Here is a 17,207-nt window from a genome sequence, read left to right as displayed (position 1 = left end):
TCGTAGTTCCTGTCCCACCTACCCTGCGCTGTTATTGGAGCAAAAAAGGCACCAGGGAAGGTGGGAGGGGAATCGAGTAATGGCGCACTTTACCACGCGGTGTTCGATTCGATTCGAACATGCCGAACAGCCTAATATCCGATCGAACATGAGTTCAATAGAACACTGTTCGCTCATCTCTAATGCTTACCTATCCACCAAGAACTAGCAGCTATAATCAGCATAAGGCGAGAGTGAGAAAAGCTGGTGGTACATACTGTAGGTTACCATCACTTTTGTATAAGGAAAAATATCTTTGTACCATGTTATCCAGTGGATATGAAATATAAAAAATTCAGAGTCTTCAGTAGTTGATACCTTTTGTAATGGCTAACTAAAATGATGACAGATTGCAAGCTTTTGCGGCTGCTTAGGTCTCTTCATCAGACATTGTTTCTATGTTCATAGTTACTATGCCTGATGAAGAGGCCTAAGCAGCCTCGAAAGCTTGCAATCTGTTATCATTTTAGTTAGCCATTAAAAAAGGTTTCAGCTACTGAAGACTCTCAATTTTTTATACATCACTTTTGTAAAAGAGAAGGCGCCCACCCTGATCTACACCAGAACGTGCACATACAGCTTCAAAGGCCTCAGCAGTCATCTAAGCCGCTTCACGTCTGGCCTAGCCAACCCTGACATGCAATGCAATGGAGCTTCGGCACTACAATGGAGGACCATTCATAGTATAGTTTCTTAGCTTATTTTACCTCACCCCAATATACCTGGGTTTTCCAGTTTACTTGAAAAAGCCTTTTAATGTACAATCGGTTATTGTAACAGAGTGCAGGATTGCATTACGTAGCAGTAAGTAGCGAGCAGCTGTCTATCAGCAGTCCGATGTGACCACATTGTATGTGCATCACTTCCAGTTCTTGATACTCATGTGCAGGATTTGGATCAGTTTTCCATCATCAGAACTTCAGGCTATTTATTTGCTTTTCAGGCTTCACCAAGAGTTCAAATCGACGACTATTTGTTAGCGAAGCTTGAGGAAGTGGTGAACAATGAAGACCCCACGCCTGAGATATTTGATGAGGTCCAGAAAAAGGCAAGTGTCTTAAGTTGTCGGCCATGTTTTAGTTTTGTTGGGTTTTTTTCTGTGTAGTTGACGATTTCCTTTAATCTCATAGACTTACATTAACTGAGCCACAAATATATGTATCCAGTTTATTCCCTCTTATATGCCGCTGCTGCAGGCTCAACCACCTTGATATGAACTAGGAGGTACTCCCAGAAATGGGACCCCCATCTGACAGAAAAATTATTAAACCTCATTCCATTTTGATTCCTTTCCTGCCTTCTCAGAGATTACTGACTAGTAGTAGATTTACTCCATCTCCATGCGAGGAGTCAGTACGTGGACATTTAACAATTATTCACTGAACAAATACCGCAGTATACCAAATTATAAGTCACTGAGGCTTCTGACACTCCAGTATGGCTTCCAGTATGAACTGTAGCCATAGCTTGGATATGAACAGAGCCCAAATACTGTAGTTGGTCTTGGGTGTTACCACCAAGAAATTCACCCTTGAGTCTTCACAGCACAGCACCTCCTCTGTACGTCCCAGGTAGCAGAATCCGGATGGGGACATATATTTGATCCATAAAGTATAACTATAATGTCAGACATCTTTTGCTTTTCTGGCAGTATTTGTGTCATAAATACGTTTTTAATATACTTTATTAACAAATTTTGGCTCCTTTCTGTCAAATCCTGCATTTCTTATTCTTTCCCTTGCTTCTGTATTGAGAGCTGTTCCTGCCACTCACCCAGTAACTGTGTATGGAGTACGGGGGCAGTGTAACATGTACAAAAATGAGGGTGGGGGGTCAATACAAAAGTTATATCATAGAGGTTGTAAAATATGGAAACTTGCTTTTGGTGCCGTATAAAAGAGGAGATTCTCTTCATTCATATGATTTTGATATGTTGCAGTACTATCTAAATTTTGTCCAGAGATATCACTGTTTAAAAACACAGTCAAGCTTAGGATATTTATGGGTCAGTATGGTGGCTCAGTGGTTAGCACTGCAGCCTTGCAGCGCTGGAGTCCTGGGTTCAAATCCTGCCAAGGACAAAACATATGCAAGGAGTTTGTATGTTCTCCCCGTGTTTGTGTAGATTTCCTCCCATACTCCAAAGACATACTGATAGGAAAAAAAAAGTACATTGTGAGTTCTATATGGGGCTTACAATCTACATTTAAAAAAAAAAATTAAATAAAAAATTAGGATATTTGTAAGCAGCGTCATAATATATGTGATATTAATATCCTAATCCCAACTGTGTCCCGACACATTTCTGTGTTTTATATTGCCGGAGAGATAACAGGACCTCACTTTACTCTACATATTACACAGCTCAAATTCCAAGTCCATACTCCATGCACAGTAACATCCAGTGAGAGGCAGTTACAGCTCTCAATACAGAAGCGAGGGAAAGAGTGAAATGATGCAGGATTTCACTGAAAGGAGCCAAATTTTGTTCATAAAATACATTAGAAAATTTCTTAATGACACAAATACTGCCAGGAAACCAAAAGTTTTCCGAAAGTTTAGTTACACTTTAATCCTTTTGTTGTATAATGTTCTATCTATCTATCCATCTATCCATTCATCCATATATATAATTGTTTTTTTTTTTTTTTCAGGTTTATGACATCATGCTGCGGGATGAACGATTTTATCCCTCATTCCGCCACAATCCTCTATATATTCGGATGCTCGCAGAGCTGGACATGCTAAAAGAACCAAGCTTTAAAGGATCTGATGATGGCGATGGAGGTAAGGAGCAGCGTACATGGTAAAGATGGCTCTGCTATTTATAGGCAGTCATGTGTTACATACCGTGTGTTGGATAACTAAACACAGCCTTCAGATTTATTCCTAAATAATTTATTTATTAGCATTTATTATTCATAGCTCCATTAATGTTGCTGTATTGATCATCATGCATCATTTTCCAGTAAGATTTTTATATGGACACAGGACCTGAACGGCGCTTAGGAGGAGCATCCTATTCCTGGACTAGTCCTTCAGAACTGGTTTAATATTCACATGGGGGAAAAAAAGATAAAGAATAGTACACAAATTACAAAATTATCACTTATGAAATCACACCCAATATGAAATTATGACCTTATGAAATCGCACCCACTTTTACATAACCAGCTGTGATGGTGTGGTGGTCCCGCTGCTGGTTTATGTTGTCTGTATAAATGACATATAGTGACTTGTTGGATTGGTACATCGTAGCTACAGATAACTAAATAGGGCCCCCGGGACCTTCTGGAGCTTTGTGTCAAGGCTGACATAAGATGATTGTTATAGATATTAATCTGGGTAACTGCTTTATAAAGGACCTGTCAGCAGTCCTATCATGTAACGCTTTCCTGTTGTCCTAAATTACAGTCCCGGATTACTGACATATTGATGCACTGCGGACTTGTTTTTTGCAGACTACGGATCCATTTTTGTCTATAGTAACCCTGCATTGTGTCATTCCTCAGTTATTTCTCCTAGGAATTTCTGAATAAATTAAAGGCATTTTCCAGACAAACTGGAAAACTTAGGGGGTGGGATGAAATAAAGAAAGGTAACAGCACATGCTTTTGTAGAGGTACTAGCCAAAGACTGGGGCACAAAGTGAAATGCGCCCTTCTATGGTTGTATTGCTGCATTTCATCTCTTGCACCCAGACCCCTGGCAGGTTTGGTCCATGACCCAAAATGTCATATATTTCCTTCCTCAGACCTTATAAAAGATACCATTCAGCTTGTGTACCTTTTGAGTGTGTAGGTTCTTTTATGCTTTAGCATTCGCTCCATTTCATGGCCCCACTGATTGCAATCGAGCGGTGACATCAATGTTAATATGTCACCGGTACCCAACATGTGACTAGTGAGGCCAGTAAATGGACAACAGCGGTCACCTGGGCTGCTTCACTTCTGGCCCTGCCAATGCCAGCAAGTTTACAATGGGGGGTGTGATTCTGTCATGGGGGCCTGGGGTAGGTGGGTATCAGAAATAAAGGGGTACAGTGATCAGCGGGGAGATTGTAGCACCTAGCCCCCCACCAATACTTCATATTCAATACTACAGAACCTTCTGTTCACTTTTTTTTTATATCTGGATATTTTATTCTAGGCTGCATTCCCGGCCAGTTGTCAGAAGGGGCTAAAGAACTTTGTAACATACAAACAGTGTATTAATCTTTCTGATTTGTCACCTTTCCTCTGTCTTTGTGAGGTTGTGCTTTTAAGTTTTAGTCGGGAGTGAAGTGACGAAGACTCCTGACAAGTTTATATGGATTAGACCTGAGCTCCTGTTATACAGTGTTACAATGCCCTCTAGTGGTCAAACGTTGTCTCTAGATGATCCTGGAATATCGACATTTAAAAGGCGTAATACTGTAACCGTTTATTGGTTCTTTGATCTATAACATAGGATATAATAGTTAACTCTTTGTTATCTATATTAAGAGGTATGCGGCATACATAGGGTGATAGAGTTTGTAGTATGAATAGCCAAGTAAGAATGTGGTCGGAAACTAAGGAGTGTGCGTGGCTTGTTCCAGTGTACACAACTCTGTGCGGGGAGATGTCCAGCACTTCCATATACTGAAAGAAAGCAGAGATATTACGTTGAGGATTTCATGGCTGAAATAAATATTACTGATTCATATTCATATCTCCGGGTTATCACATTTTAGCCTTAAACCAGTAACATCTCATCCCTCTCTGTATTCCCACTTTCATTACCTTTTTTCATTTTATTTCAGTGTAGCTTTAAGAGACCTTGTATTTTGTTCATAAGACAGTTTTTATTACTTATTGTTTTTGAGAGGTGAGATAATCGTAAAACATCAGTTCTAGCATCTGAATTGTTAAGGTTTATGGCGTGTATTGTGTAGCATAAATTACACACTATTCTTATTTTAGGGACTGTTATAGATGTGGTGATACCAATTGTGTGGGTTGTTTGTTTTGTTTTGTTTTTTTGTTGGTTTTTTTTTTATTCCCCCTGTAAAACAACTTAGGTGCTGTGTTCAGCATTGACTGCAGCATATAAGGGGTTAAATGGCAAGTATGCGTCTGATTGATAATGGGGGTTCATATCTTGAGCAAAAGTCCATGGTCTCCCCTTCCCTCAGGTCAGCTAAAGAGATAGATGAATAATAAAATCATTTTCTCCTCTCCGCGCTGTCAGCTGTTTGTGTTCTCCTGCACACTGGTTAACCCAAATGTGTGAGTATATGCAACTCCGCTTTAACCAGTGATATCTGTAAATCTATGGGGTTATAGACATTATTTTTGGTCTGGTTTTAATGCCAATATTCTTGGCTTTTAAACAAGACCAGGATTGCCCCCGCGGCTCCAGAGTTAGAGCAGTTTAACGTTACAGCGTCTCTGAATGTGCTGCTCTGTAATAAACTTATCTCAAGCCCCGATCGTCCAAAACTGTAGGGGGTTTACACACTTCCCGCATCACCAATGTACCTATATGATGTGAGCCGGTGCTGGTTACTGCTATACATAAACATGATCACACAGACACGGCCTGTACCATTACTGTTACTGGTAATAGGCAGCCATACTAACTCCACTACAGCCTGCTCTTCTCCCATTCTGGCTGTAGCCCTTTCAGTATTTGTAATACAAGCCTTAGAGTAGGCCATTGTCCATCAGGTCATTGGGCATATCAGTAGTAGGACTCCCGCTGTTCTAACATCCCTTTCATTGTTTATTAGGTGTAGCTCAATTTTTTTTTTTTTTTTGTAGTGGCTTTGCCTGGTATTAGACACCCACCTGAATGCTGCAGCCTCTTTATCAGCTGATCGGTGTGGGTCCTGGGTGTCAGACCTCCCCCAATAACTTATGACCCATCATAAGGATAGGACCACAATCTGTATGCCCCAGAAACCCGTTTTAAATATAGTTTAAACTCCTTTTAAAATGTACCGTAACTAAACTTTTCAATAATATTATATTTTCTGGCAAGTTCTGGCATTATTACCTTTTGTAATATCCTTTATAAGCTGATTTTGTCTCTTTTCATTTAAATCCTGCATTATTATACTTCTCGCTGTATACAGTCTACAGGCTTGTGTGTGTAAAGAAGAGGAAATCAATGTGGGGGGATCACTTTAAATAGATATATCTTGAGCATTGTGAAACATAGAAAGAGGAGATTCCTAAAAAAAAATGTTTAAAAAAAGACTCAAATACTTTTGTCAAGTTAGCCCAAAATAATACATATAGAAAGTACAACTCCATTAGTCTATAGACACAACCTCTCGCTAAAAATAATAATAAAAATGATAAATGTTAGACTGTTAAGAGAAGCAACGTTTCTGTTCTCCTTATACCAGAATGACTTTGGTCCTTAAAGGGTTAAATAATGCGCTGACTGCAGACGCTGCCCCGCACTGTACGCTGGTCACATGACACGTGATGTACTGGGGTCAGTGCTGTCAGTGACCGGCGCTTCACTTGCTGCAGGTGCACCAGCGGCTTCATTACAATGTTTATGCTGGAGGCCTATGGGGGATTCGTTGCGATGCTGGGTGTGTGCTGTATACTGTTCTGGGCTATGCATGCTTCAGCTGATGGGATTTTTAGCCTTGGTTACAAGAACTGATTAACCCTTTGTGTTCTAAAATCATTTCCTGATTTGTCTTTTTTTTTTCCCTTTAACCCAGAGTCTTTTAATGGGTCACCAACGGGCAGCATCAATTTGGTATGTAATTCTTACGTCGTATCTACATTTTCCTTGTGTGTTTTTTCACATCAATAAATAATGAATTCGTAATGTAGCACCAACCTGTTCTGTAGCCAAGTACAAGACTATATTTGCTCAGACTAAACTAGCAGCCAGACATCCAAGTTATAGGGTTACTGTGTAGGTAAAACCGGGTCTGAAGGGAGAGAATGGTACAGGGGCTTATTAGACCATGCATGTCCTGCTAAGAATTTGGGGTAAGTCTCGGTTCACCTCAGTGCTGGAGTCTATGTAGGTGCGTCTGTCACAGATTCTGCCTGTAATCAGTGGGGAGAAAAGTCCTCCAAGGAAGACGTTTCTCTCTGCTGGTTTCAGTATACTGAAACCGTCGGAAACTCAACAGACCCCTTTGTAGTCTTTGAGGTCTGCGGGTAACCGCTTTTTAAGTGGACAGGCTCTCCATCTTTCAGTTCCCCATTTACACCCGAACAACAGAAACCCAAATGCTAATGTGAACCTACCGTAAGGAATATACAAATAACACCTCATTGGTGGAAAAGAGGAATAGGCTCCAGTGCCATCATACATTAATCTATAGGGAGCGACCTTCCAAAAGGTGGAGCTGGAGATCATTCTTTTTTCCACTCAGTAAACAAGAAAGTGTGAGAATAATATATATAATGGTCAATGTTACCCTGTATTCTCTTCATTTTGACAGAAGATTATACCCCACTGTTATCAGTATTGTCCACAAGTCTAGTATACAGTATTTGCATTTCCCTGGTATATGATGTCAAAGATGGCTTCACTTACATTATTCTGTCCCATTACTTGAGTGCAACTAACAAGGCATTATTCATATTAGAGAGCAAGCTTATTAAAGAGGATTTCCAGATTACTGATTACCTATCCAGTGGTAGGCCATCCAAGATGGGCAATGATCCAACACATAAAACCCACTGCAACTCCGCTATTTGCTGACAACAGAGATCGGACAAGTTCTGTGGACTCTTTACTGAATATGAAGCACAGCGCCTTGCTTTGTATAACTTCTGTGCTTGTTATTGCAGCTCAGTCTCATTCACTTGAATGGGACTGAGTTACAAAAAAATTGACCAATGTGACATCACATGACCTTTGTACTGCTTTAAACAACTGATCCACAGGGATGCCAGATGTTGGACCCCTACGGAATGAAAGGATAGGCCCTCAATCTTAGAAGTCTGGAAATCCCTTAAGACTGACAACAGTCTTAGAGTAAAGACTGTCGTAGTAAAATACACCAACTTTTTAATCCTATATCTCTTAATAAATTTGGCACATCTTTGTCAGTCTTAAAGTCAGAAAAGAAATGCGTGACTGCCATGAGAAGTGAAAATTTGTGAATTATAGAGCCAATGTAGCGTACTGTATCATTTAAAGCTATAAAACTAGTAAGATAAGATATTCCTTTAATAGTCCCACAATGGGGAAATTTCAGTGATACAGTTTCATAGATGGTACAGTAGTATATAACAAGAGAGAAACACATAGAAGCTCATGGCAGATAGAGAAATACTAGGAATCATAGCAACTAAAACGAAAGAAACACAGACACACTGCAGGATCATTTAGTTCTCTGTGCAGATTGATGTTAATAATAATAATAATTATAATAATAATAATACAGCCGACTTGGTTGTAGGACACGAGGAGGGGGGTCACAGCATGTGGATATAACAAGCAGAAATTTTTGCAGAGGTGGGGGACATAGTCAGCTATCATGATAACATGTGGCAGTTTATCATGGTCTGATCTGTGGGTAAAAAGTTTACAAGGAGCCACTGTAAAAAATAAATAAATAAAAATTGAAAATAAATAAAAAAAAAAGGTTTAGGACTAGTTCACATGGGGATTCTGCGGTGCATATTCCATCGCGGCTACCGCGACAGGATGCCGGTGCAGTGTATTGGCATCCCGTCGCTGCTTTCTGCTCCGGATTAGGCCCAAATGAATGGGCCTAGTCCGGAGGGTGCTGTTGCGAGGCGGACACTGGGGCTGAATTAGCTGCGGAATCCGGCACCTCGCTTCTTTTTTCCATGAGCGGGAACAAAACCACTCATGGAAACAGGAGATGACTGGCTCCCATTGCTTTCAATGGGAGGCGGCAGGATTTTGACGCAGACTCCGCGTCAAAATCCTGACCACTTTGCCTTGTGTCAACTATCCCTTATGGAATGTGAATTTTCCCCCTGATAAGATACATTATTAATAATGTCTTCCGGTTCTACGTTGCTCCTGACACCCTGTTAGTCTTTATCTCCGACCAGCAGCGATACATTAATATACTTTTGGGCTAGACATTGTATATGGTTGGATATATATTTTTGCGCGAGACATTGGGGCTGGTAATCTTCAGTTAGGTAAATAAGACTCCTTGGGCTCTTTTAATAAAAGCTGAAAATCCAGCCCTTGCGGCTCCCGAGCCCCCCCCCCCCCCCCCCCCCCCGTACGAGGCGCTGTATAAAAGCTCTATTTTTAGTAGACTGATCTGTTGACCATAAGAAATTATATCCGTCACTCCTGACCTTTCTGGTGAGGGAAAGTGTCCGCTTGCCCCAGTGAATGGCATTCTTGTGTTATTAATGTTGAAAGGAACGTTTCAGTGAGTGAGAAGGAAACCTTGGTGTTGGTATGAGGTCCGGGAAACAATAGTGCGTATATGAAGGAATCTTTTCCTTTCCTCTCGGTGTGCAGGGTTTAGTGCTATTCTGGGACTGCCGTGCTTGTGCAGGTGTTTGAACACTAGTAGATTAGTTGTTTCTGGCCCGGCTCCATGTCTGGAGTAAATGCCTACTCAAATAATACAGCTCCCCTGTGTCACTCAGTTACAATAAACAGAACAGGCAATGAATTGGGGGGAAAGGTCACCCTGAAGGTCAGCGAGTTGCACAATTTTCGACACGTTTAAAAGGAAAGTGGCATAAACTATGACTGAATGCCTATAGGGGGCTGTTTTATGTAGAAATGTATTGTGCGATTTATTTATTTATTTTGTTTACATTTTTTTATCTCTTTTTTATATTATTCTATTCTAATAAAATGCAATTTTTCTCTGACATGTTTTTCTAGTCTCTGGATGACCTGTCAAACGTCACCACTGAAGAACTGATACAAATCAATGCTTTTATTTCTGACACTGGTGAGAGATTGTACTTTTTTTTTTTTTCCTATCGTTTTTGCCTCTCGTGTTTCTGTATTTGGTTTGCTGTCTCTTATTTCTATCATATGCACCCACATCTGCCATGCTTTCACAGTTTTCATGAACCAACACTGGAGATAGCTAGTTAGTGTTATCAGCGCCTTGCTTAGTATAACTTCTCTGCTTGTTATTGCAGCTCAGTCTCATTCACTTGAATGGGACTGAGTTGCAAATAGGCCATGTGACCAAACAGTGTGACGTATGATGAATGTGCCTTCCGGTTCTACACCCTGATAGTCTTTATCTCTGACCAGCAGCGATACATTAATATGGTTGGATATATGTTTTTGCGCTAGACATAGGGGCTCGTAATCTTAAGTCAGGAAGATTTAAGGTTGTATTAGAGAGCCACATGTCCGCCACCAGGAGTGATTACCAATAAGAAACCCATTGATCGGTGTTCATTTCTATTGGTTTTATTACACAGCTGATGCAAACTGAATAGGGAGGAACATTCAGTTGAGGGATTATTGGCAGCTCTGCCCAGACTTTACAGGTGATACCCCATCGATGACCTGCATGTTTTATCCTGTGTCAAAGTTGCGATCAGATCAGTGTTCTTTGCTGATATTTGCCCCGGGTATTGGCCAGGTTTTTACTATTCTGTTTTTCATTCTAAGTACAAGTTGTCTTTTTTTCTTTTTTTCTTTTTTTTTTCAATTTAAATGAGGCCCAAGATAATGGCCTCAAGATACATAATAACACTCAAAAATCATCTCAAGAGGCTTGATAAATGTCCCCTTTACAGCTGTATACTGTAAAACAGCTCCAGGACTAGGCTACATGCCCAGGAGACGTCTTATACACTCCTAAGCTGAGGAGGGCTGCTAGGCCGGGACCAACTGTTCAAGTCCTAGCATTCATACCTGTTAGCCCAGCCAGAATAGCAGAGGACTGAGGGGAAGAGGATGCACATCAGCAGCCACCACTGCCAAGCAAAAACATCACAGTTTGAATGAACCTAGTCCGGAAGGGTGCTGCCGCAAAGCGTATGCCGCGGCTGAAGCAGCCACAGAATCCGCCTGAAGAAAGGGCAGCTCGCTTCTAGTCAGAAATGGCTGATAACACTGAACAGTATCCAACTGCAAATGGAAACAAGATATGCAGTATGGGTTAGTTTGGCACAATTTACTCCGTGGCCACAAAACCTCCTTGCCCCAAAGTGACTGGCCTGAGAGCATTGGTTTCTGGGTCAGGCAGTGTTAGTGGGTGATTACAATTGAATGAAATCTTATATACTATTGGATATACAATTTCACCTCTCGGGGATAACGTGCCCATCAGCCATTGTAAATGTAGCATTGGGTGCTAACATTTATCTATTTTGACCCAAAGATGTTACCATAGACAACTCAGAAGAATGTTGAAGACCCTGCGCACAGATTCCTCAGTCTCTGAAGGGATAGCAGGGTCCTGCTGGACAGTATCACAACCTGCGCTTAGTCCCAGGACATTATCATTACTTGACAGTGCTAAATGTTTTCCTGAACTATAAATCTTTTAATAGGCGAGTCAAATACCATATGAAAGATGATACCAGCAGCTTGATATGAAGTATGTGCTCACTGTCTGAGCAGACGAAGAGCCAACACATTCTTGAAACGCTTCAAGCCTTCTTTTTTTTTTTTTTTTTTTTTTTTTTTTTAAATTTCTCGAACACTTGGAAAATAATTCCCAATGCCAATCTGCAGCATAAAATGCTTACATTATATAATATTAATAAGTAATAAGTGTGTGAGTTCTTTACTGGAGAGAGTTCTTCTACATCTTCTTCAGGATCACAGGCTAGGTCCACCATTGCAACCATATAATACGGTTATTTTGTTTCTACAGCTGTCTCTTAATTTACTCTAATGTTAAAGGAAAACCAGGCACTCCGTTATGATGCAATATATGTATACATTTGTTGGGTGAAGTATTCACAAACACTTGCGGCACTGGGATGCCAGGTATGACTGTGGGCACCACGAGTAGTGGTAAAACCTCATACACCCTGAGATTTTACCAGTCTTCATTGCACCCACAGTCCTTCTTGTATTCCCAGCATGGCCGGTGTTTGATAAAGGTCCACGAGATTGAAATGTCACACCGTATCTAACAGATATGATGTTCTGCTATTGAAACAGTCTATTATAGGATCTATTACATTTTTGTCAAGGTTCCAGTATATTTGATGGCTTCTTATCGTTAGACCCATAGAAAGGGAAAAGTGCCAGTTTGAACGGTGTCTTAAGCAGTTTATAGGTAAATATAGTTATCTAGAGAACCTGTATGAAATCGGTAACTGACACACATTATACTAGGCCCACTGACATTCTTCATATACTCCCTATTATAGGAACATAAGATTGTTTGATTTCATACAATTTCATTTTCTGTTCATTCCACCGGCCATTTCATGCTCTCTCTTCTATCCCTTTTTTGTATGTGCATGTGTCCTTGTACATTGTATACTACCAGTTCATGTTGACTGTGACCCATATGCTGTGGCAGGAGTTTGTAATGAACATGGAAAAACCTATGCACTGTACGCTATCACTGTCCAGCGGCGAGGCTTAGATGGCATTGAAGAAACATGGAAAACCTATCGCCGGTACAGTGACTTCCATGACTTCCATATGCGGATCACTGAACAGGTATGGGACTAGGTTTGTAATTGACGTATGTAGGGAGGGTATACACATTGTGACTGTGTTCAGGAGCATGGGAAAAATCGAAAATCTTTTTTTCTTTTTTTTTTTTGTTTTGGTTGCAAAAAGTCAAACAAGGTTCTCATTTCCGGTAAGGACACACAAAACTGCCAATATAGTGTAAATGAATGGGGTAATATGAATGCCTGATCCACATGTCCTTCAATTGATAAGGGAATAAATATATTTTGGTGGACCACTTTATAACTTTGATGGCCTATGTTTAGGATAGGTCATCAATGTTACATCTGCGAGTGTCCAGCACTCAAGGCTCACGCAGATCAGCCCCTTTGAGACGACACTGCTCCTGATAAGTTTTAAGTGTCAGGACGATGCTCACTAGTCATAAGGTGAAGTAGTGGCTTTAGGTACTGCAGCACTGTTCGAAACCTTGTATTGCAAGTGAGAAGAACTCCCCTTGGCATGTAAATATTATGGAGGATTACGCTGGCTATGAAAGAAGGAAACCTTTAGACTAACCTCCCTTTTTTCTTTTTTCTTTTTTTTTAATTTCTCCCCCACATCGCTTGTCACAAAAGTTCTTCAGTTTTCTCCTCTGCAGACTTTTTGCTTTTCATTAAGCCTCTACAGAGCACATCATTGTTTCCGTAGGTATAATTGACATGCTGCAATTTGCACAAACACAAGCATTTTTCAAGTTGCAGCATTTCCGCTGCAGATTATTTTTTGCAAAGTGTGGATGGGATTAGCCAGAAGTAGAGTAGCTTCACCAAAAATGTCAGAGGGGGGCGGCCTGACCCTTATAGTGACTGTTATTGCAGCTCACTTGAATGGGACTGAGCTGTGAACAGACCACCAATGAGTGTGATTTTATGTGGCCTGTGAAAGTGAAGCTGTGCTCAGGGAGTGCCACTGCTGCTTTAAATAGGGTCCCATGTATCGGATCTGAACTACTCTTAGGATCGGTCATCAATTAACAAATCCTGCAAACCCCTTTAAGAAGGCGTTCAACCGGCTGTGGAGGTATATGTTCTAGTTCTGGGAATATACAGGAGAGGGGATGCAGTGCCCCTGCTGTGTGTGCTTCTTCACTGTAGGTACACAATATCCTCTTCATCCATCGGTACCAAGCATGACTGGCTAGGCTGAGACAAGGAAAAGCTGCTTGTAGATGTCTACAAAGACCCGACAGTAGAACCTGCAGCACGGACAGCACTGATGTCATTCATCCCTGTAGGGTTACTGGGCCGGATCCTGAATATTCCCGATCTGCACAGACTGATATTGGTGTTTTCCTTCCTTTTGCCTGTCTAGTGTTTGGCAGTGATGTATCCCACAGCTCCGCACTGAAGCTCAGTCCTATTTATCTTGTAACCAGATCATTTGTGGGCTAATGCGGAGAAGCGCAGAAGAATGGCCGGGGAACAGTGGCTCAGATCATTTCTTGTATTGGTCACAGGGCTTAGGAAGTTAAAAACTGAGCTTGGGAATTGAGTGTAGAGGCTTTGGGCGACAGATTATGGGTCTGTGGGGTCTGAGCGGAGACAGCTGTAGGCATTTCTGTGTGCCACCAGAAATGTGCCTTTTATTGGCTCTCATATATGTGGCTGTTTACGTGAAAAGGGCCCAGATCGTCGATACTAATTATAGAGAAAATAGTCCAAAACATATTTGGGTAAAAAAATCACAATTTTGTTTTATGCAAAAAAATTTTTAAAAAATATGTCAAGTTTACAAATTTGTTGAGACTTGTTGAGACTAGACAATGTTACACCATAACCGTTACAATGATACCAAGAACTCCATATCGACAGTGTGGGCCCTTTTCACATAAACAGCCACATATTGTTATATTACCTTCTAAACCGAGGTAAGGAGTTTCTTTCTAGCGTCAGATCATGAGTTATGTAGTGGGTTAACCACGATGGGAAGCGATGACTTGTCTCTGCCTCCGATATCGTTTTGCCACTTTCTAGAGGAACAGTTTTCTTCTTCTGTTCCAAGGCTAGTTGTTTTCAGTCTAATTGAAGTACATGAAATGAAGTGACTTAAGAGGCAAATCTTACAAAACGTGTTCTGAACCTAAAGTGACCCCTCCAGATCCATTGTTAAAGTAGATGAGGCAATGTGAATGCAGATCCTACTTCCAGCTGTCCATAAACTCCTGATCTCCGGGCTTAGTCGTCTTTCCCACCCACTGAATTTAGCACTTGTTCAGCAACGTAAAAAATCAGCCTAACACTTCATGTGAATTGCCTTGTAACCTAGCACAGGGAATATTTTACCTGTTGTCATTGGTTTCCAGACCATGAATAGTGCAGTGACTGCCGCAGCACACATGCGGTTATCACACTGGAGGACATATTGCTTTTTACATTTACTTTGAGATATTTCATGTGGTTTAGCAATAACTAGAAAGCTTATGAAAGAATAGAGCTTTGATTTATACAAGGGGTTGTTCAGTTTTAGACAAATATTAAGAGACAAATTTTATTGCATGTATAATGAAAAGTTCTCCAATTTTCCAGCATCTTTTCTGTATCAATTTTTCATGGTTTTCTATATTTTTCTCTATTTTTCTTACTCCCAGTGGATAAAAATTGGTCCACGGTCATGTGATATACGGTCTATGGTCACGTAATATACGGTCCATGGTCATGTGATATACGGATGACCACATACGGTCCATGGTCGTGTGATGGACACACAGGTGCACAGTAATCAGACATCTGCTAAGTAACGAGCTGTGGACCTGTGTGTCCAGCACATGACCATGGACCGTATGTGGTCATCCGTATATCACATGACCATGGACTGTACATCACATGACCATGGACTGTACATCACATGACCATGGGCTGTACATCACATGACCATGGGCTGTACATCACATGACCATGGGCTGTACATCACATGACCATGGGCTGTACATCACATGACCATGGGCTGTACATCACATGACCATGGGCTGTACATCACATGACCATGGGCTGTACATCACATGACCATGGGCTGTACATCACATGACCATGGGCTGTACATCACATGACCATGGGCTGTACATCACATGACCATGGGCTGTACATCACATGACCATGGGCTGTACATCACATGACCATGGGCTGTACATCACATGACCATGGGCTGTACATCACATGACCATGGGCTGTACATCACATGACCATGGGCTGTACATCACATGACCATGGGCTGTACATCACATGACCATGGGCTGTACATCACATCACCATGGGCTGTACATCACATCACCATGGACTGTATTTTATCCACTAGAATTAAGCAGAGACGTAGAAAAGTATAATGGAAAATTGTAGAACTTTCAACCTTTACATTTGTCCCTTGATATTGGTCACAAACAAGACAACCCCTTTAATGGGGCAAATGTTTTTAAAGAAGACCTTTCATGTCCTCATTGATGTGCAGTATTATATACTGCTAGCAGTGTGAATTCAGCACACAGTCTGCTTTCCCAGTTTGTGCCCCAGTGCTGTTAATTTCAGCACCGATATCTCCCCACCGTCAGGAGGGCCATCCTTACAGCTCAGCATCATCACTGGGCTGTGAGAAACCCCCCTTACGGTACTATTCTATAGATTATTTTTGAATAGTTCCATTTCCATCACCTCTGTAACACTAGAAATAGAAACCTACTGAGCAAGTCAGCGATGCTAAATAGTAGAAAAATCGTGAATATTCGTTGTCATGCCACACACAAAGCCCCAACCTGCTCCTCTTCTTCTACCCGTAGCATATACTGTCATTGGAGTACATCATTCCTGACAGGCAATTTTAAGAGTTCAAGATGTTCCCTCCCCATCAATCCTGCTTATTCATAGTGATAGTCTGAAATACGCACCTGAAACCAGCAGTCATGCTTTATAGGAGGAATATATCTTATGCAGCTGCGCCAAAGTTCTCCAGACAGATCTATGCCAACCATTCCGTTCAGAGAAAACCATATGTTTTCATTTGCCCTTACCCTTCTTTTCTTTTCAGATTTTACATAGGAGTATACAAAGTGGGAGTATGGGGGGCCAGAGAGAAGCTACACCATAGCTCCCTAAGACAGTGACTGCCACATTACATTTACATCTAAGTAGAAGAGGTGTGACCCCCCCTCCCCCAATGATCCATTCTTATGTCTTCCTTACCACCCAGGGATGACGCTGAGCGATGAGAAACCCCTCCCTCCTCTACTCCTGATAGCACTCATCTATGGACGAGTACTGAGGAGGCGTTCCTCACCGCTCAGCCTCATGGCCCCTCTCAAAGTACAGCGCGATAGACGCTACTGTGAGGAAGGGCGTTCCTGACAGACTGTCAGAAACACCCTTCTGACAGTGAAGAGTTACGGTACCGGCACTGATAGCTCTTCACTGGGGGCACGTAATGGGAAGCCGATAGTGTGCTGAATTCAGTGCACTGCTGGTTTTCCAGCAGTGTATCGGACATGAAGGGTCCTCTTTAAATTACATTTTTCACTTTAGTAACGCTCAGAAAGGGGACAGTCTTAATGAGATAATGTTGCATAG

At 41.4% G+C, this 17,207-nt stretch overlaps 1 protein-coding gene across 4 annotated transcripts in view; it reads left to right on the top strand.

Moving 5' to 3' along the window:
• The window catches only part of SNX13 (sorting nexin 13), a 120,136-nt gene that overhangs the window by 89,703 nt on the left and 13,226 nt on the right, over nt 1-17,207 (top strand). For 2 of the 4 annotated variants that reach the window (XM_075271417.1, XM_075271416.1), the window contains exons 14-18: nt 983-1,087; nt 2,694-2,826; nt 6,743-6,780; nt 9,874-9,943; nt 12,497-12,639. In XM_075271417.1, coding sequence (XP_075127518.1) covers nt 983-1,087; nt 2,694-2,826; nt 6,743-6,780; nt 9,874-9,943; nt 12,497-12,639 — 489 coding nt within the window. Of the gene's footprint in view, nt 1-982; nt 1,088-2,693; nt 2,827-6,742; nt 6,781-9,873; nt 9,944-12,463; nt 12,640-17,207 lie in introns of all 4 variants that reach the window. The other 2 variants (XM_075271415.1, XM_075271414.1) reach the window with 1 other exon arrangement.

The sequence above is a fragment of the Leptodactylus fuscus genome, chromosome 4, assembly GCF_031893055.1.
Source record: "Leptodactylus fuscus isolate aLepFus1 chromosome 4, aLepFus1.hap2, whole genome shotgun sequence".
NCBI lineage: Eukaryota > Metazoa > Chordata > Amphibia > Anura > Leptodactylidae > Leptodactylus > Leptodactylus fuscus.
The sequence above is the reverse complement of the archived record's forward strand: the minus strand, read 5'-3'. Positions and strand labels throughout refer to the sequence as shown.